The sequence below is a fragment of the Giraffa tippelskirchi genome, chromosome 2 (assembly GCF_054371585.1).
Source record: "Giraffa tippelskirchi isolate mGirTip1 chromosome 2, T2T-mGirTip1v1.2.pri, whole genome shotgun sequence".
NCBI classification, from domain to species: Eukaryota; Metazoa; Chordata; class Mammalia; order Artiodactyla; family Giraffidae; genus Giraffa; species Giraffa tippelskirchi.
In genome coordinates, this window is record NC_137276.1 from 103,614,963 (window position 1) to 103,637,113 (window position 22,151).

Genomic DNA, 22,151 nt, shown 5'->3' on the forward strand with positions numbered 1-22,151 from the left:
CCTATACCCTCTGCTGAGTTTTCCAAATTTGCTGGCCTAATGAGTGCAGCACTTTCACAGCATCATCTTTTAGGATTTGAAATAGCTCAGCTGGAATTCCATCACCTCTACTACCTTTGTTTGTAGTGATGCTTTAAGGCCCACTTGACTTCCCACTCTAGGATGTCTGACGCTAAGTAAGTGATCACACCATCGTGGTTATCTGGGTCATGGAGATCTTTTCTGTATAGTTTTTCTGTATATTCTTGCCACCTCTTAACATCTTCTGCTTCTGTTAGGTCCATACCATTTCTGTCCTTTATTGTTCCCATCTTTGAATGAAATGTTCTGTTAGTATCTCTAATTTTCTTGAAGAGATCTCTAGTCTCTCCCATTCTACTGTTTTCCTCTATTTCTTTGCATTGATCACTGAGGAAGTCTTTCTTATCTCTCCTTGCTATTCTTTGGAACTTTGCATCCAGATGGGCATATCTTTCTTTTCTCCTTTCCCTTTAGCTTCTCTTCTTTTCTCAGCTATTTGTAAGGCCTCCTCAGACAGCCATTTTGCCTTTTTGCATTTCTTTTTCTGGGGATGATCTTGATCACTGCCTCTTGTACAAAGTCATGAGTCTCTGTCCATAGTTCTTCAGGCATTCTTTCTATCAAATCTAATCCCTTGAATCTATTTGTCACTTTCACTGTATAATCGAAAGGGATTTGATGTAGGTCATACCTGAATGGTCTAGTGGTCTTCCCTACTTTCTTCAATTTAAGTCTGAATTTGGCAATAGGAAGTTCATGATCTGAGCCACAGTCAGCTCCCCATCTTTCTTTTGCTGACTGTATAGAGCTTCTCCATCTTCAGTTGCAAAGAATATAATCAATCTGATTTCTGTATTGACCATCTGGTGACGTCCATGTGTATAGTCATCTCATGTTTTTGGAAGAGGGTATTTTCTATGACTAGTGCATTCCCTTCGGAGAAGGTAATTTCAACCCACTCCAGTACTCTTGCCTGGAGAATCCCAGGGATGGTGGAGCCTGGTGGGCTGCCGTCTATGGGGTCGCACAGAGACGGACACAGCTGAAGCGACTTAGCAGCAGCAGCAGCAGTGCGTTCTTTTGACAAAACTCTGTCAACCTTTGCCCTGCTTCATTTTGTACTCCAAGGCCAAACTTGCCTGTTACTCCAGGTATCTCTTTACTTCCTACTTTTGCATTTCAGTCCCCTATGATGAAAAGGACATCTTTTTTTGGTGTTAGTTCTAGAAGGTCTTGTCGGTCTTCATAGAACAATTCAACTTCAGCTTCTTCAGCATTACTGGTTGGGGCATAGACTTGGATTACTGTGATACTGAGTGGTTTGCCTTGGAAATGAACAGAGATCATTCTGTCACTTTTGAGATTGCACCCAAGTACTGCATTTCAGACTCTTTTGTTGACTATGAGGGCTACTCCATTTCTTCTAAGGGATTCTCACTCACAGTAGTAGATATAACGGTCATCTGAATTAAACTCACCAATTCCCGTCCATTTTAGTTCACTGATTCCTAAAATGTCGATATTCACTCTTGCCATCTCCCGGTTAACCACTTCCAATTTATCTTGATTCATGGACCTAACATTCCAGGTTCCACCTATGCAATACTTTTGTTTACAGCATCAGACTTTACTTCCATCACCAGTCACATTCACAACTGTGCATTGTTTTCACTTTGGCTCTGTCTCTTCATTCTTTCTGGAATTATTTCTCCACCCTTCTCCAGTAGCATATATAGGGCACCTACTGACCTGGGGAGTTCATCTTTCAGTATCATATCATTTTGTCTTTTCATACTGTTCATGGGGTTCTCAAGGCAAGAATACTGAAGTGGTTTCCCATTCCCTTCTCCACTGGACCATGTTTTATCACTAAAGAGTGAGAAATTATTTTAAAAATCAAATAGAAATTCTAGAGTTGAAAAGTACAATAACTAAAACAAAAAATTCTCCAGAGGGGCTCAACAGTAGATTTTAAGTCACAAAAGAAAGAATCAAGATAGACTGAAAAATATTATGCAGTCTGAAGAATAGAGAGCAAAATGAAGAAAAATTATCATTGCATCAGAGCAGGTAGGAAACCTGGAAACACACCAGCATACACACAGTGGGAAGACCAGAAAGACAGTAAGAGGGAAAGGAGGAGAAAAAGTACTCAAAAAAAGAAGAGCTGAAAGCTTCCTTTTCCAAATCTGATCAAGTTTGTTGAAATATGTTTTTTGTTTTGAAGACAGTAACAATGTTGTGATAGTTTCAGGTGAACAGCAAAGGGACTCAGCCATACATATGCATGCATCCATTCTGAAATAAGTTCATTTACATGTCCAAGAATCTCAACTAACCCCAGGTAGGATAAATGCAAAGCCACACTGAGATTCATCAGGGTAAAAATGCAGAAAGAAAAAGAAAAAATCTTCAGAGAAATCATTAAGGCCTTGATTGAAAAAACCATTGTATTCAGGGACAGAATATTATGCAAACATCTAGATGATACATAGATATATTTTGTTGATACAGAGCAACAATTTGCTGAATGAGAAAAAGCAGGTTTTAAAGTTATACGTAGTGTGATTTTTTTTTGTAGGAACAAATATACTTAAGATAGGTACTACATGAAGCACTTAGCACATTAAATGTCAACCACAGAGAAAGCACTCTACAGAGGGTAGCTATTTCTGGTTCTTTTGCTGCTGTTGTATTAAGCTGTTTAAAAAATCCACCAGGCTAGACTGACATTATCTGCAGAGTTTGTATCAGTCATTGCATGCTCATCATTGAAAAAATATATTAATACTCAAATTTACTGCCTCTAACTGAAGTGTTCCCCTACTCAGCTTCTGCTGAGTGAACCACAAGGTGTGCTCACTCCCCAAGAAGGATCATTCCCGAAGAAGGTGAAGCTGCCCAACAACCTGCTCTGAACCCAAACAAGAAGTGACCAGACCATAGAGGTGAGTGAAATGGGCTCTCTGCCCCAGAGCTTCCTCCCAGAGAGGCAGCTGATGGTGCTGCTGGCTGCCAGCCACTTGGAGGCCCCACATCAGCTACAGAATGTGCTGTCAGGTTTGCCTATTTCTCCCTTTCCTAAATCCTCCCTCCCCACTCCCCCTGTTCACTCTAGGAATGCTCTTCTGGGAAGATACTTAGTCTTGGCAGGGCAGACAGGTGTTGGTTCCTCTCTATCGTCTTTCATCTGAAGCTGCTGCTGCTGCTAAGTCGCTTCAGTCGTGTCCGACTCTGTGCGACCCCATAGACGGCAGCCCACCAGGCTCCGCCGTCCCTGGGATTCTCCAGGCAAGAATACTGGAGTGGGTTGCCATTTTCTTCTCCAATGCATGAAAGGGAAAAGTGAAAGTGAAGTCACTCAGTCGTGTCCGACTCTTAGCGACCCCATGGACTGTAGCCGACCAGGCTCCTCCGTCCATGGGATTTTCCAGGCAAGAGTACTGGAGTGGGGTGCCATTGCCTTCTCCCCATCTGAAGCTAAGCCTTGTCTAACATTTCTGTCCAAGATCACTACAACCTGACTCTAATGTTGAGTGTAAACTAGACTCCTCCAGTGTCCCCCACCCAGCTAACTAACAGACCAGACCCCTGAACAAAACTTTGAGAGTACCCCATTATGCTCTGACACCCCTACAATCCCTACAATCCCTACAATCATAACCTCCATATAAATTATCCAAAGAATGTATGGCTATCTGGTTGACCTCTCACAACATGACAAATAAGGCCAACAATGGATAGTCTGTTTCCTTTCTGCTTAATTATAGAACCCTTATTCCAATAGTATGATCATCATCCTTCATTTGTTTCTCCTACAAAAACAACACATTCTAATGGCTTCCCTGGTGGCTCAGCAGTAAAGAATCTGCCTGCAATGCAGGAGATGTGGGTTCAATCCTGTGTCAGGAAGATCCCCTGGAAAAGGAAATGGCAGCCCATTCCAGTATTCTTGCCTGGAAAATCCCATGGACAGAGGAGCCTAATGGGGGTCCATGGGGGTTGCAAGAGTTAGACACAATTTAGCGACTAAACTGCTACTACTATCCATAGTTGAAACCAATCTAAAGAGCTAGTCTAGGAACCCAACTCATATCTATTTTTCCTGTGGAGGAAAAATGTTCAGCAATAGCTTATACAAATCAGTCATGTTCAAAGTATTGCCCTCAGTGAACCTAATTATCCTAACTTTCTAAATAACCGTTCATAAACTTTTAAAACCTGACTCACTTTTCAGAAAGGGACTTCCTGTACTTGATGGCTGTAAATAAATGAATCCCAAAAGGTTTAGGCAGATTGCAAAAGAAGGATAATGTTACATATGGGCAAACATTAACAAATGAAAATAATAGCATTATATTAATAACAATTCTTTAAGCATTATAAATAAATATGTACAGTCATTAGCGCTGAATCTAAACACCTGTCAATTATTCATAAGTATTTCCAATCCTAATAAAATATCCCACAGTAAACAGATGCTACAAACTGAGATTCAGTGGATAAATTCTCAACCTCACTCAATCTAAATTTTCTAGAGTGTCTCCCAAAGATTACTCATCACACTTATATATCCTTCACTATAATTTATAATTCTCTGTTATTCTTTCCACTTTAGGTTTAGCAATAGACATTTCATTACTAGATAAGCCCATTTGATTCAGATACAACCAAGGTAATTAACAAATTCATAATATGGTGGTTATTTGAGGTCAGGATGATGATGAATTCTTAGCTAGAATTTGCTGAGTAGTTAGCAATCTCTGCAAGGAGAGCTGACCTTCTCCTACATTTCTATATTTGGGAGGTATTGGGTTTTTAAAGTTTTGCCTGAGTCAGATATCATTTTTGTAAGCCTAAGATACTATAGCAATACTGTCTGATATTCCTATGATTGTTATACAACATGAGGAGCAGTTTTTTTTAAAAAAAAGTTTAATGCAGACACAACTGAAACAAAAGTGCGTTCCATAGACTCGGTTTTCTAGGTGACATCCATCTGATTTGGCAAGCAAATATAGATTCTTGTCAAAAGAAGTCAAAAATTACACATAGTTTTCCTGCTATATGTAATTCTAAAGACTTAAATAATGAGCTTCATAAAACGAATCTATTCTTCATTCAAACAACATGATGTAATATCTTCCTGACATACCATGTAACCATAATCATGAAGAAATTGTATATTTGTCTATTTTTAACTGACCATAATAATAATAAATGTGAAGAGAGATTTAGATATGTATCTTGAATTCATTCCAAAGCTCAAGATTGATTTTTCTCTAACTGGAGAAAAATACACCAAAAAGAGCAAGAAAATTTCTCCTGAGGAGCAGGATTACTATCACCTTAGATTTTACACCCTAAGTGCTATTACACAGTCATGGGCAAAGAGATGTTCAATAAAGCAAAATTTAAAAAAATTCATTCATAACGTATCTTTGTGGGTTTTGTCTGCTTTTGGTTTTTGGAAGGAATCAGGGAAGGCGGTAATTGAGGAAAGATAATAGGTGAATTGGGAAAAACCACCAGGGCAGAAAACAGTTAACAATGAAAGGAAAAAAAAACCACGGAAGAACCTAGAAATGTATAATCTCAAGAGTGACTAAAAGGGCAGGATGGATGGGGATCTGCCCTAGGCAGATCTAACTGTAATAGTGTTCTCTCCCATTTGGGAGAGATAGGAACAAAAAAGGAGTAAGAACCCTGATGAAAATCCCAACACATAATCCCTATTATGCTTACTTTTCCCTACCAGAGAAAAGGTAACTTTCTACTTTATCTTCTTTAGAAGAATGAAGCAGGCACAATCTTTAACACTGCTGATAGCTCTGAACTATTTTAGTTGATTTGCATACAATAATTATTTACTTAATTAACAAGCTCTCAGCTAAATTGTCCTTTCAACCCCTAACAAGTTGAAAATTATATAAGATTCCTCTTCAAAGGAAAGGAATTTTCCCAAATAGGATCTACTGCTAACAACAGAATACAATTTTCCACTTGGTTTCTTGTACTGAGATTTAAACTGGTTCCATGATGAGGAAGGAGAAATTCTTTTGGAACAGAGCTCAAAGAAGCTGAGAAATCTCAGATGTAGCTATCACTGAAAACCCAGAAGTTTTAAAATTTAAGTATCCTTAAAGCTAATACCTTTAGTAAAAATTCTTAAAAGCAATAAGAAGACAAAAAAAAAAAAAAAAAAGAAAGCTGTATATTCCCCACAGAGGTGGAAGTTAACCTTAAAAAAAATAAGGCAGAGTGATTAGAATTACAAATGCTTAATGTAATAGGCTAACAGAAATGTATCAAAATTTAATGTTTGTGATACATTAGGAACTTTCTATTGTGATTCAAGAAGAAAAAATCTAAATCAACCAGTTAATCTATGAATAAAGAGAATTTTTGAAATCAATTTAATGAATGTATCACATTTCCAACCTAAAAGATCTTCTTTACACTACTCACAGAATAGCTAACATTTAAAAAGGATAAATGAGTGGATGTAGAAGTAAATGAGCCTAAAAACAAAATGCACCATATCTTAAGGTAGCAAAATGAATAAGGCGCCTGGACTGGCCCATGCCCACTCACCAGATATCTGACTTGGTGTCGTAGCCTTGGTGTTTCAGAGCCTCCGGGCTCATATAATGGGGAGTTCCAGTTAAAGTGGTGGCTAGTTCACAGGATCCCATTAGGAGTCGAGAAACTCCAAAATCCCCTTGAAATAATAATTAACTTCTATGAATACTTAAAACGTGAAAACCAGTACTATACTGGAAATTAACAACAGAGTGTCTAATTTGACAATTTTAATACACAATCATTCATATCATGTTGAAGAAAAAGTTATACATTTTAAATTATATAATATTGGTGAAAAGCTTTAAAAATAAAAGCCTTATAGGAGAAAGAAGAGTTTGATGATAAGAAAGTGAATTATGTAAGCTAAAACTGCTTTTTTTCCTGGTATTAGGGAAAACCAACAACTTGAAAAAAAAGATATTTCAAGTCTGAGTAACAACAAACAGAATGATTCTGGAAGCACTGAATATATGGTTTGCAATTTTATCTGAGCGAGGGGGTAATTTGTTCTTCATTTACAATAAAGAAGAAATTTTAAATAAAAAACCTGAGACTTTTCAAAAACATGACTATAAAAACTTGAATCCACCAGTTTCAGTATAATTGCCTAATTTGTTGATGGTTTCTTCCCCTCTAAGAACATCTTACCTGAAGATCAAACAATTCTGTAACTGTTAGGAGTATAGATACAGTTCTAAAGGAGAACTCGCTATATCAACACTTTAATAATCTGTGATAACTCCTAATTGCTTATTATAAAATAAATGCGGGAGTAGGAAACCTATGGAGAAGGCAATGGCACCCCACTCCAGTACTCTTGCCTGGAAAATCCCATGGACGGAGGAGCCTGGTGGGCTGTAGTCCATGGGGTCGCTAAGAGTCGGACGTGACTGAGCGACTTCACTTTTACTTTTCGCTTTCATGCATTGGAGAAGGAAATGGCAACCCACTCCAGCATTCTTGCCTGGAGAATCCCAGGGATGGGGGAGCCTGGTGGGCTGCCGTCTATGGGGTTGCAGAGAGTTAGACACGACTGAAGAGACTTAGCAGCAGCAGCAGCAGGAAACCTATAGTAATCAAACTAGTAAAACAAGTCTAATCATTTGTTAATGGTTAGTGCTTGGCATGGCATAGGAACTCAAAAGACATTTGTTGGATCTATTAATAAACACAAATGCTTTATACCTCAGTTTCTATCAGATAATCAGAAACAATTGGTCTTTTTGCTGTTGTTGTTGTTGGGCACAACCAATCAAGCACAAAAATTTAAGAAGTTTGAATAAACCAATGATTATTCTACCACTTTTAGTTACTTTATATTGCAATTTTTATATAATAATAAAATCTAGAATATACTCTTTCATGGATACATATTTTAAAATCTTACCAATTTTAAGTTTATTATTTTTCAGAAATATATTCTTTGATTTCAAATCTCGATGAAGTATCTTCCTACAGAAGGAATAAAAGGATATTCAAATTAATGCAAATATAAAATTTTAAAATCCAAATATAAGTAACATATATGAGTGAATGTGAAGTGATTCACACATAAATATACATTCCCAGAGATATATCTTTCAATGTTTGAAAGCTTCAAAGCCACAACATTGTTTAATCTCACTGAGAAAATCAAAATTTCAAAACAGATACAGGGAAACATGTAGTTGAGAGCAGTGTGATGTACTTCCAACTATTTCAATAGGTCAGATTTTATTGTGCTTTTACACTCAGTTCACAGAGCAGTTGTCATAAAGCTTTATAATCTATTATATACTATATATAATGTATTACATGGTATATATATCTTATATATTCACAATATCCTATATATATTAAATATTATAATCCAATTGTTCACATTTTATATACATGTGGAAAAAATGTTGATGATGGTATTTAATAATAGATAACATTTAAGTAAACAAGCAATGTAAATTATGTCAGTGAAAATTTCATTTCTGAAATTATGAAAACTAGACAACTAGAAAACCTTTGTCTAAAAAAACACCTAAAAATGCTGAATAAAGTATATGAGTGTCTTCATATATACACAGCTGAGTCCACAAGAAAATGAGGCTAATCTTTGGGGATTAGGCACAAAGAAAACTGAAAATCAGAGGGAGCAATAGGTGCTGATTTCTCAGCAGCCCAAGGAACTCAGAACCCACAGGAGCCAAGACCTTGAGCCCATGTAATGTGGAGAGTTGGAACTAGTAGAAATGTATAAAGTCAGAATCCCATATGTGGTCCATATCTTAAGAGAAAATATAGTCCAAGAAACATTCATTCACAAGTAAACAAAATCATAAGCTTATCTGTACAGATCTGAAGTTTGAGTGGAGGAAAAAAATATCTCCCTTCATATTTTTTAACCATGTATCTGCTCACTTACATTTGGAATTCAAATATGCTCTATGGCTCTATGGCTTTAAGACATCCCAACCCAAGAAATTAACATAAAAATTGGTTCTCTGCTGTTAATAATCTCTTGGGGCATCTGGCAGAAGCAAATGCAAACTGAGTCAGCAGATAATATATAATAAAATTAAACCCCTGAGAATTTCAGATAACTTAATAGGATACAAACTATAAAATGAATGTATTTCAAATGATTAAAACAATAAAGAATAGAAAACATGAAACAGAATGCTATCCAAAAAAAAAAGATGATGCTGATTTGAAAAACAACCAAATAGAATATCTAGGGGGAAAATGTGATCATGACATAAAAAACTCAAAACTGAGACCTCAGCTTTCAACTGTGATGGGATTCCCTGGTGGCTCAGACGATAAAGCATCTGCCTGCAATGTGGGAGACTGGGGTTCGATCTCTGGGTCAGGAAGATCCCTTGGAGAAGTAAATGGCAACCCACTCCAATATTCTTGCCTGGAAAATCCCATGGATGGAGGAGCCTGGCGGGCTACAGTTCATGAGGTCACAAAGAGTCAGACATGACTGAGAAACTAATACACTGTGATGTATTTCAACTGTGATGAAGTAAGTTTATACCACACTAAATCACCCACCTTCAACAGCTGTACAGAGAACACTGCAAAATTTAAACAATGTAAAGTCTGAGTAAGTTTTTTAAAACAACTCTCTGAAGATATCAGAGATCAGTCAAGGTGAACAAAAGTAGGCAGCACTTGAGGGGCCAGAACCTAAAAGAAGGGAAATACATGGAGGTGAGCAAGCACTTCCCACTGCATTTACCTCTGGGGCATTGGCAGAAGCAGAGTGTTGTGGCCAGAGCTTGCAACAGTTTCAATGGGTTTAGAAAGCAAAAACCTAGAGCAACAAAGGCACCCTGGACTCGGGAGGGGCAAATTCTCCAGAGAAAAGGGAACAAAAGAAAAGTAAGTCTGACATTCTGAATAGGTTTTAACCTGAGGCACTTGCTGGATCCTAAGGAGCTCAGGGGCAAGACATTCAGGAGAAAGTAGCTGCTAAGAGGCAGAGCTTTCAGCAGATTCACACAGCTGAGGAGGGGTCTAGGTAAATAACTAAAGTCTTCAGCTGAATACCCTGAACACTGGAAATAAAAGCAAACAAAACAGACCAGTCCTCAGAAACCTAGCCTTAACTATCTCAGGCCTAACTGTATTAAGGTGATCTGCAACTACTACCTGGAGAAGGCAATGGCACCCCACTCCAGTACTCTTGCCTGGAAAATCCCATGGACGGAGGAGCCTGGTAGGCTACAGTCTATGGAGTCGCTATGAGTCGGACACGACTGAGTGACTTCACTTTCACTTTTCCCTTTCATGCACTGGAGAAGGAAACGGCAACCCACTCCAGTATTCTTGCCTGGAGAATCCCAGGGAAGGCGGAGCCTGGTGGGCTGCCGTCTATGGGGTGGCACAGAGTTGGACACGACCGAAGCGACTTAGCAGCAGCAGCAGCAGCAACTACTACCAGCCAGAAAAAAAATCATATCCTCTGGAGAGGAACATAATATCATCCAACATGTCTGCACTATTTTACGTATATCGATTGTCCAGTATTCCCTCAAAAATGACCAGGTATGCCAAGAGACAAGACCAAATGATTAAAAACAAACAACAAAAAGAAACAAATCCATATGTGATCCACCTATTGGAATTGTTGGACATGAATTTTAAAGTAACTATGATATGCTCAAGGAAATAAATGACACAATGAGAGAACTAGATTCTATGAAGAGTTGCATGCCAATTTTAAAATTGAAACAAATATAATTACCAAAATTAAGAATTCAGTACATACGTTTGAAAACAGATAAGACATAGCAAAAAAAGAAGATTTAGAAACTAGAATAATGGTTAGTGAAAAATGTAGTTCAAGTATTGAAAAGGCAACTGCGCCACCACCTCCAAAAGGACTTATGCCAGCATGCCATGCCTTCCCTGGATGGCTGCTGTCAGTGTCCCTGACCCCGCAGCAGGTCACTGTTGACCCACGCCTCTGCCAGAGACTCCAAAACCACTCATAGGAGAGAATGAGGGCATATCCTTCTACAACACCATCTTTGGAAAGGTGGAGATTGCTGACAAAATGTGGTCCACTTGAGAAGGAAAGGGCGAACCATTTCAGCCTTCTTTCCTTGAGAACCCTATGAACAGTATGAAAAGGCAAAAAGATATGAGACTGAAAGATGAACTTCCTAGGTCAGTAGATGTCCAATATGCTACTAGGGAAGAACAGAGAAATAGCTACAGAAGGAATGAAGAGGCTGAGCCAAAGAGGAAATGACACCCAGTTGTGGATGTATCTGGTGGTAAATGTACAATCCGATGCTGTAAAGAACAATATTGCATAGGACTGGAATGTTAGGTCCATGAATAAACATAAATTGGAAGTGGTCAACCAGGCCCACTGTCAACCACCCCAAGAGTGAACGTGACATATTAGGAATCAATGAACTAAAATAAATGGAAATATACAAATTTAATTCACATGACCATTATATCTACTACTAAGATATAAGTAATAAGATCTATTACTAAGATACGTCTAAAGCAAGAATCCCTTAGACAAAATGGAGTAGTCCTCTTGTCAACAAAAAGAGTCCAAAATGTAGTACTCGGGTGCAGTCTCAAAAACAACAGAATGATCTTGGTTCATTTCCAAGGCAAACCATTCAGTGTCACAGTAATCCAAGATATGGCCCGACCACTAATGCCGAGAAGATGAAGTTGAACGGTTCTATGAAAACCTACAAGACTTTCTAGAACTAACACCAAAAAAAGAAGCCCTTTACATCATAGGGGACTGGAATGCAAAAGTAGGAAGTCAAGAGATACCTGGAGTAACAAGTTTGGCCTTGGAGTAAAACATAAAGCAGGGCAAACGCTAACAGGGTTTTGCCAAGAGAATGCACTGGTTATAGCAAACAACCTCTTCCAACAAAACAAGAGAAGACGATACACATGGACATCACCAGATAATCAATACTGAAATCAGATTGATCATATTCTTTGCAGCTAAAGATGGAGAAGCTCTATATAGTCAGCAAAAACAAGACTGGGAGCTGACTGTGGCTCAGATCATGAACTCTTTATTGCCAAATTCAGACTTAAATTGAAGAAAGTAGGGAAAACCACTAGGCCATTCAGGTATGACCTACAACAAATGACTTATGATTATACAGTAGAAGTGAGAAATGGATTCAAGGGATTAGATCTATAGACAGAGTGCCTGAAGAACTATGGGTGGAGGTTCATAACATTGTACAGGAGGCACTGATCAAAATCATCTGCAAGAAAAAGAAATGCAAAAAGGCAAAATGGTTGTCTGCGGAAGCCTTACAAATAGCTGAGGAAAAGAAGAGAACTGAAGAGTAAAGGAGAAAGGTAAGATATACCCAACTAAATGCAGAGTTCCAAAGAACAGCAAGAAAATATAAGAAAGCCTTCCTAAGTGAAAAATGTAAAGAAAAAGAGAAAAAAAAAAACAGAATGGGAAAGACTAGAGATCTCTTCAAGAAAATTAGAGATACCAAGGAAACATTTCATGCAAAGATGGGCACAATAAAGGAGAGAAACAGCAAAGACCTAACAGAAGCAGAAGATACTAAGAAGAGGTGGCAAGAATACACAGAACTATACAAAAAATGTCTTAATGACCCAGATGACCATGATAGTGTGATCACTCACCTAGCATCAGACATCCTGGAGTGCAAAGTCAACTGGGCCTCAGGAAGTATCACTATAAACAAAGCTAGTGGAGGTGATGGAATTCCAGTTGAGCTCTTTCAAATCCTAAAAGATGATGCTGTTTAAGTGCTGCACTCAATATGCTAGCATTTTTTGAAAACTCAGCAGTAGCCACAGAACTGGAAAAGGCCAGTTTTCCTTCCAATCTTAAAGAAGGGAAATGCCAAAAAAATGTTCAAACCACTGCACAATTGCACTCATTTCACATGCTAGCAAGGTAAGGCTCAAAATTCTCCAAGTTAGGCTTCAGCAGTACTTGAACAAAGAATTTCCAGATGTACAAGCTGCGTTTAGAAAAGGCAGAGGAACCAGAGACCAAATTGCCAACATCCAGTGGATCACAGAAAAAGTAATGGAATTCCAGAAAAACATCTACTGCTGCTGAATTGACTATGCTAAAGCCTTTGACCTGTGGATCACAACAAACTGGAAAATTATTCAAGAGATGGGAATACCAGACTACCTTACCTGCCTCCTGAGAAATCTGTATGCAGCTCAAGAAGCAACAGTTAGAACCCAACATGGAACAATGGACTGGTTCCAAATTGGGAAAGGAGTACATCAAGGCTGTATATTGTCACTTTGCCTATATAACTTCTATGCAGAGTTCATCATGCAAAATGCTGGGCTGGGTGAAGCACAAGCTGGAATCAAGATTGTTGGGAGAAATATCAATGACCTCAGATAAGTAGATGACACCACCCTTACGGCAGAAAGGGTGCTCTAAAGAGGCTCTAAAGAGCCTCCTGATGAAAGTGAAAAATGAGAATGAAAAAGTTGGGTTAAAACTCAACATTCAAAAAACTAACATCATGGCATCTGGTTCCATCACTTCATGGCAAATAGATGGGGAAACAACGGCAACAGTGACAGACTTTATTTTCTTGGGCTCCAAAATCACTGCAGATGGTGACTGCAGCCATGAAATTAAAAGATGCTTGTTCCTTGGAAGAAAAGCTATGACCAACCTAGACAGCATATTAAAAAGTAGAGACATTACTTTGCCAACAAAGGTCTATATTGTCAAGCTATTGTTTTTCCAGTAGTTATGTACGAATGTGAGAGTTGGACCATAAAGACCGAGGGTCAAAGAATTGATGTTTTCGAACTATGTTGCTGAAGAAGACTCTTGCGAGTCCCTTGGACTGCAAGGCACTCTAACCAATCAATCATAAAAGAAATCAACCCTCAAAATTCATTGGAAGGACTGATGCTGAAGCTGAAGCTCCAATAGTTTGGCCACCTGATATTAAGAGCCAATTCATTGGAAAAGACCCTGATGCTGGGAAAGATTGAAGGGAGGAGAAGGGGATGACAGAGGATGAGACGGTTGCATGGCATCACTCTGAGCAAACTCCAGGAGATAGTGAAGGACAGGAAGTCTGGAATGGTGCAGTCCTTGGAGTCGCAAAGAGTCGGACACGAGTTTGTAACTGAAGAACAACAAAATAGAAAAATAATATTGATACTCAGACTAGGCAAGTAGATGATGAGTTTTAGATATAACACATTAACAGCTACCACATATATAAAAATGTAAATACGAAAATCACCACTAGGTATTTTATGAACAAGACAAACATTATGTTAGAAAGCAGTTATGGGAAGTAACTGGCTGGAGCTGTTGTAACAGAACAATTATTTCTGTGCAACAAACCAGATATCAAGCTACTTGATTAAGGTTTTTTTAAGTATAATTTATTGACTTTGTGATTACAGTAAGCAAAAATGGGTCCAGAAAAAAACATCCTGTCATGTACTAAGTTAGTATCCTTTCCTTTGAAGTATATAGAAATCAAATCCAAGAAATAACAAGGTGACTAGCAATTCAAGCAGTTGATATAAAATCTTTCTTCTAAATATAGCTCTCAAATATCTCTCCACATATGTCCCTGTCATTTCTATGTTTCATGATTCCCAAGAGATTTAAGTGCCCTGATTAAGACTGGATGACAGTGGTTATCAAAACCATGGTTGAGCTTTTGCCTCCATCTCCCCATCAGGCTATTCTCCATACCCTCAGCCTCCAGGACCACAGCAGAGTGAGGTCTGTGGAGGCAGCTACAGCAGGGTTTTCTCAGGTCCTGAGCCAGAGTAGGACTGTGGAGATGGTATGGACAGTACAGTCTTCATTTCCCCTTAAGTCCTCATCTGAGTAGTTTCTGAAAATTTAGCTCCCGCCCTACAGACCTGTGTTTATCCGACAGGGTCTCAGGGTAGCCTGCAGATTCTTCTTGCCAAAGGTGCTGGCACAAGCAATGGCTCTGTGGTGATGCATAGCCCAGGCAGCCCCTGTTGCTGGTCTCTGCCACATGGCCACTGTCCTAGATACTGAGGCTCATGCCTGGCTTCCTCATCGGTGTCCTGGGCCCCCAGAACCATGATGAGCCTCTATGCTGTAAGCAAGGGGTGATTTCAGGTCCTTCTCAAATGCAGCTACAAAGTAGGAGTTGCTGACACCTGGCAATGGAGTGGGGTCTCCTTGGAAAAAGTGACCTAAGGACATCCTCAAGAAGTGGGAGCCAAGAGAAAGCAGGAATCTTCCACAACACCACACACACAACTTCTCTCTACTTCCCCATCTCTAGACCTGGGGAAGCACACCTCCATCCCCTGTCACATTTACTGATCTGGATTCCCAAGTAGGTCCTTTCTCTAGGAGCCTCACTATGTTAAAAATGAATTCCTCACACGATCTTTTGCGAAACAGCCATTTGGGCTTCCCAAGTGGTGCTAGTGGTAGAGAATCCACCAGCTAATACAGGAGACATAGGAGACACAGGTTTGATCTCTGGGTCAGGAAGATCCCCTGGAGAAGGGCATGGCAACCCACTCCAGTATACTTGACTGGAGAATCCCATGGACAAAGGAGCCTGGCAGGCTACAGTCTGTAGGGTCGCATAGACTTGGACACGACTGAAGTGACTTGGCATGCACCAAGCTGGCTGGGGAAAGGTGTGAGCTGCTAGGTGAGGAGGCACTCATCTTAGGGAAAGTGCCCCAGGCTTGTTCTCTCCTCCTCTGTGAAAGCACAAACGATGTCAGCAAATGAGCTCTCTTCAGAGAGGCTACTCTGAACTTCATCTTAAAAAATCTAGGCTAATGGAACAGAATCGCTTCAATAGAAATGAGTTGGGGTGGGGGGAGTTTGTTTTGTTTGTGGTTTCTGTGTTATCTCTGGGGGCAAAAAAGGAGAGGCAAGACATTGTCTCTGCCCCCAAGGAATTACTTCATGCCCAGTTCTGCTGTGGTGTCCAGAGAAGATGACATTTCAAAGACTGGCCATTTAACTGAACCAAAGAGAAGAAAGGCTTTGAGTCCCTCATATACTGGTCCAGCTTATGGAGCATTGTGGGAGTTGGTGACAAGCCTCACAGGATACAAACACCTTTAACAAACTTAGCTCTGTCTATGTGCCTGAGGTTCAGGCCCAGGGGGAGGAAGGAGTTTTAGCGCTACATTCTCAAGATAGCTTTCAGTGAACTGTGAATATTTTCAGCTTTTAATATCATTATTTATAAGTGTGTATGCCATATGCCATAGATTTAGAATATTACAAATGTATAAATAAACCAAATTAAATTAAGCATAGGAAAGATGTAAGGAGTAAACAAAATCTTCATTTCTTCTGTAACCTCATTCTTCCTAGTTTTTCCAGGGTCTTCTTTAAGTCTTCTGTCCCTGCACTGTATTAGTCAGAGTCCTCCAGAGAAACAGAACCAATAGAATATATAGATATGGATATAGATACAAATGGAAATTTATTACAAGGAACTGGCTCATGCAAAGATGGAGGCTGAGAAGTCCCAAGATTTGCTGTCGACAGGCTGAAGACCCAGGAAGTTGTTCAGTCGCTAAGTCATGTCCAATTCTTTGCATGGTCTGCAGCATTCCAGGCTTCCCTGTCCTTCACCATCTCCCAGAGTTTGTTCAAACTCACGTCCATTGAGTTGGTGATGTCATCCAACCAGCTCATCTTCTGTTATCCCCTTTTCCTCCTTCCTTCCATCTTTCCCAGGATCAGATGAGTTCAATGAGTCGGCTCTTCATATCAGGTGGCCAAAGTACTGGAGCTTCAGCTTCAGCACCAGTCCTTCCAATGAATATTCAGGGTTGATTTCCTTAGGATTGACTGGTTTGCTCTCCTTGCAGTCCAAGAGACTCTCAAGAGTCTTCTCCAACACTACAGTTCAAAAGCATCAGTTCTTCAGTCTCAGCCTTCTTTATGGTCCAACTTTCAAATTCATACATGACTACTGGAAAAAACACAGCTTTGAGTATATGGACCTTTGTTGGCAAAGTGATGCCTCTGCTTTTTAATATACTGTCTAGGTTTGTCCTAGCTTTTCTTCCAAGGATCAAGTGTCTTTTAATTTCATGGCTGCAGTAACTGTCTTGGAGCCCAAGAAAATAAAACATGCCACTGTTTCCATTTTTTCCCCATCTATTTGCCATGAAGTGATGGAACTGGATGCCATGATCTTAGTTTTTTGAATGTTGAGTTTTAAGCTAGGTTTTTCACCCTCCTTTCACCTTCATTCAGAGGCTCTTTAGTTCCTCTTCACTTTCTGCCATTAGAGTGGTATCATCTGCATATCTGAGGCTATTGATATTTCTCCTGGCAATCTTGATTCCAGCTTGTGATTCATTCAGCCTAGCATTTCGCATGATGGTGGATTCCAACATCCTCCTATCAATGGTTGTCCAGCAGATGGTTGTGATTTTGATATTCTCGCAGGAGAAGATGAGTGCTTATTTTTCTACTTAATCATCTTTTTTGCTTGATGAAGACCCAGGAAGGCTGATAGTATAATTCAGTCCTAGTCTGAAGGCCTGAGATCAGGTGAGTCAATGGACTAAGTCTCTCAACCCAAGGCCAGAAGACGCGGTGAGACATCCCAGCTCCTCAATGAAGCAGGAAAATGGGGACAAATTCCTTCTTTCTCTGCCTTTTGTCTGTTCGGACTTTCAAGGGACTGGATGTGTCCAACCATACTGAAGAGGACAGTCTACAGATTCCACCAACTCAAATGATAATCCCATCTGGAAACTGCCTTACAGACACACCCAGAAGCAATGTTTAATCTGGGCATCTCAGAGACCTCTCAAACTGACACATAAAATTAACCATCACATGCACTAAAGTAATTCTCAAGGCACTGGCAACAGAGGAGCCTAATTCATCTTCTTCTTTGTTCCAAAGTAATCTTCCAAACTTATTTGTAAGCAGAATTTTCAAAATACATTTGAATATGTACTCTAGACCATAAGAGGAAAAGGCTGGAATAATGCTTGTAAATAGATCTTTTATTGGCTATAGTTGAAAGATTTAAGTAGAAGGTTGAGGGAAACACTGTGATAGGCTGTATTCTTGTTCCCAAATATTTGCATCTCTTGTGCTTGGCAGTGAGTGTCCCCCTTGGGAGGAACAGGCACCTCCACTGGACTTGGTCATTTGACTTGCTTGGATCCACGGCATGCAAATAGACCAGGCAAATATCATGGAGAGCAGATCACTCTGAGCAGAGTCTCTGAGTGTTTCCCTTAACTTGCTTGCTTTTCCTCTGCCAACAGAACACATGAGCTGCTCCTTCAGTATAGACAGTGAGACAGGAAGACTCAAAGTGGATCTGCAGCTGCCAATAGGCAACAAAAGCAAGAATTGACTGTCCTAAGTTACCAAGGTTGGGTTTTTGTGTTAACATAGCATAAGGAAGGAGTTTCAGGGCTATAGCCTCAAGGTAGCTTTGAGTGAACTGTGAATACTCTTAGTTTCACACGTCATTATTCATAAGTGTCCATGCCATGTGATAAAAGAATCATTCTTTTGGGTTTAAATTGATTTTTAATATTTTATTTTTGTCTTTAATTTTTGTCAGTTTGATTACTATGTGTCTTGATGTGTTCCTCCTTGGGTTTATCCTGCCTGGGAGTCTCTGTGCTTCTTGGACTTGATTGACTATTTTCTTTCCCACGTTCAGGAAGTTTTCAGCTGTTATCTCTTCAAATATTTTTCAGGTCCTTTCTCTCTTTCTTCTCATTCTTGGACCCCTATAATACAAATGTTGGAAGATTTAATGTTGTCCCAGAGGTATCTTAGGCTGTCTTCATTTTTTTTTTCATTCTTTTTCTATATTCTGTTCTGTGGCAATTATTTCCACCATTCTTTCTTCCAGGTTGTTTGTCTGTTCTTCTGCCTCAGTTATCCTGCTATTGATTTCTTCTAGCATATTATTCATCTCTGTTTGCTCTTTAGTTCTTCTAGGTCTTTGGCAAACATTTCTTGCATCTTCTCCATTGTTTTCCTGAGATCCTGGATCATCTGCACTATCATTATTCTGAATTCTTTAGTTGTTTTTCTGGGGTTTTATGTTATGCCTTTATCTGGGACATAACTTTCTGCTTTTTCATCCTGATTAACTTTCTGTAATGTGGTATTTTTTCTAGCTGCTGTGGGATTGTGGTTCTTCTTGCTTCTTCTGTCTGCCCTCTGATTTGCCATTGTTCAGTTGCTCAGTTGTGTCCGACTCTTTGCAGCCCAATAGACTGCAGCACACCAGCCTTCTCTGTCCTTCACCATCTCCCAAAGCTTGCTCAAACTCATGTCCATCGAGTAGGCGATGCCATCCAACCATCTTATCCTCTGTTGAACCCCTTCTCCTCCTGCCTTCCATCTTTCCCAGCATCAGGGTCTTTTCCAATGAGTCAGCTCTTTGCATCAGGTGGCCAAAGTATTGGAGTTTCAGCTTCAGCATCAGTACTTCCAATGAATATTTAGGGTTGATTTCCTTTACAATTGACTGGTTTGATCTCCTTGCTGTCCAAAGGACTCTCAAGAGTCTTCTCCAGCACCAAAGTTTGAAGGCATCAATTCTTTGTCATTCAGCCTTTTTTATTGTCCAGCTCTCACATCCATACATGACTACTGGAAAAATCATAGCTTTGACTAGATGGACCTTTGTAGGCAAAGTAATGTCTCTGCCCTCTGATGGAGGAGGCTAAGAGGCTTGTGTAAGCTTCCCAATGGGAGGGACTGGTAGTGGGAAAAACTGGGTCTTGCTCTGGTGGGCAAGGTCTTGCTCAGTAAAGCTTTAATCCAATTATCTGCGGATGGGTGGAGTTAGACTCCCTTCCTGGTAGTTGTTTGGCCTGAGGCGACCCAGCCCTGGGGTCTGCAGGCTCTTGGGTAGGGCTAATGGCTACCTTCAAGAGGGCTTACACCAAAGGGACCTTCAAGGACTGCTGCTTCCAGTGCCCCCATCCCTGTGGTATGCTCTTGCTGACCCACACCTCCACAGGAGACCCTCCAACACTAGTAGGTAGCTTTGGTTCAGTCTCCTATGGGGTCACTGCTCCTTTCCTCTGGCTCTTGGTGCACGCAAGATTTTGTTGTGCCCTCGAAGGCTGGAGTCTCTGTTTCCCCCAGTCCTGTGGAAGTCCTGTAATCAAATCCTACTGGCCTTCAAGGTCAGTCCCTTTGTTAGATCCCCAGGCTGTGAAGCCTGATGTGGGATTCAGAACCTTCACAACAGTGGGAGGAGTTCTTTGGCATTATTGTTCTCCAGTTTGTGGGTCATCCACCCAGTGGGTATAGGATTTGATTTTATCATGATCGCACCCTTCCTACCATCTGGCTGTGGCTTCCTATTTGTCTTTGGACGTGGGATATCTTTTTCTGCTGGATTCCAGCATCCTCCTGTAGATGGCTGTTCAACAGCTAGCTGTGATTTGGGTGCTCTTGCAGGAGGAGATGAGTGCATATCCTTCTATTCTGCCATTTTGACCCAGAAGAATTTAGGCTTTATTTTTTGTTTTATTACTGTGTTGTTTCGTCACTAAGTCATGTCCAACTCTTTTGTAACCCAGTGGACTCTAGTCCACCAGGCTCCTCTGTCCATGGAATTTCCCAGGCAAGGCTGGGTTGTCATTTCCTTCTCCACGGGATCTTCCTGACTCTTAACACCATTTAATAAGTGAATGAATACATTTAAGTATGAAATTGAAATTTCCCCATCTGTAGAGAAAAACTTTGCAATAACTGGTTACAATAACATAATGAAAGATGCATCATTTATTATCTGAATCACAAAGTATGGTATTTCAGATCTACATATCCGCAAATACCCAAATATTTAGCCCTATTTAATGACTTTCTTAGAACGCTGAAGGATTCAAAACAAATTTAAATCCTCTCTTTAAAGGACTATTTTAAACTCATTTATTTTAACTATTACTAAGCCAACCCAAAATACATCAAAAATGTTTGGGTTCCTAAATCAACCAGATCTCACTTTTGTATTTTGTACACTGAAGACCAAAGTTGGCATCTTTATAGGTGTTGTTTTCCCTACGTCTAAGTTAACAAATATGCCAAGGAATAGTAGAGAAAATAAAAGGAATACAAATATAACTGTATGTACACAGAGGTCTTATATTCAGCAGTTTTGGTAGTTGATTAAAAGATTGTTTAATATTCTTTTATCATTGTCTCTTAGGATAATTTGATACCATTCAAAAGATTGTTGTGAATTGTCAGTAAGTCAGTGGCTGTCTCATCAAGCATGTGTTTCAGAAGATATACAGAATCAGCAGAAGAAGAAGCACCAAATAATCAGATTACTTTTTATGCCATCAGAAAGCACAGATGACACATTAAAACTATTTGACATTCATGGATTGCCAGGCCTTGGTGTACCCTACAAACTTCCACTTCTGTTCAATAAGAATGTTACCAGTCCTAAGTTAAAAGCTAACATGGAAATCGCAAAGCATCTACTTCTATTTGTCTATGTATGTTCATCTTTCCAGATGCATTCTTATCATATTATGGGTCTATAAAACATTTAACATCTAAAACATCTTGCTTTTTACCTGCAGGAAAAATAGTATAACATTTAAAAAAAAATTTGAGGCCAATATTGCAAAGGCAAATTATAAATAGTTGAACCCATATAGCATACTTTGACCTTCTTTATCAGATACTTAATGTCAAAACTGACTTTCGGTCTGAACACTTATATCTTCTGCCTTAATTTCTTAGCTCATCTTGAGATGTGAACACATTTAGATGTGCACTGACACACTCCAAAGTAATCCCAAAATCTAGCATGCTAGGGTATTCACAGCTCAAGCCTGCTGGAAGATGTAATAAATTCATAGTATGCTAAAGGTACTGGAGAAATGCTTATGGCTCACAGGATAGGATCAGATATAGAGAAATACATTTAATACAAGTTTCTGTTTTGTATTTCAAGTCAGTGCAATTTTTAGAACAACAAAAAAGGTAATCAAGTAAATCCTCTAGGTATAATCGTTCGACAGTTTCTTCATAAAAAAAGCATATCATA

General features: G+C 39.5%; 1 protein-coding gene and 1 long non-coding RNA gene across 17 annotated transcripts in view; one reads left to right on the forward strand and one right to left on the reverse strand.

Annotated features, from left to right (window-relative positions):
* The window catches only part of NEK11 (NIMA related kinase 11), a 278,952-nt gene that overhangs the window by 175,034 nt on the left and 81,767 nt on the right, over positions 1-22,151 (reverse strand). For all 16 annotated transcript variants that reach the window (XM_081569880.1, XM_081569871.1, XM_081569867.1 and 13 more), the window contains 2 exons: positions 7,994-8,058; positions 6,616-6,742 (listed from right to left, as the gene is read on the reverse strand). In XM_081569880.1, coding sequence (XP_081426006.1) covers positions 6,616-6,742; positions 7,994-8,058 — 192 coding nt within the window. The remainder of the gene's footprint in view (positions 1-6,615; positions 6,743-7,993; positions 8,059-22,151) is intronic.
* Positions 9,621-21,476, forward strand: LOC145538215 (uncharacterized). The gene is made up of 2 exons (XR_014076731.1): positions 9,621-9,966; positions 21,300-21,476. It is a non-coding gene; the product is annotated as an uncharacterized LOC145538215 (long non-coding RNA).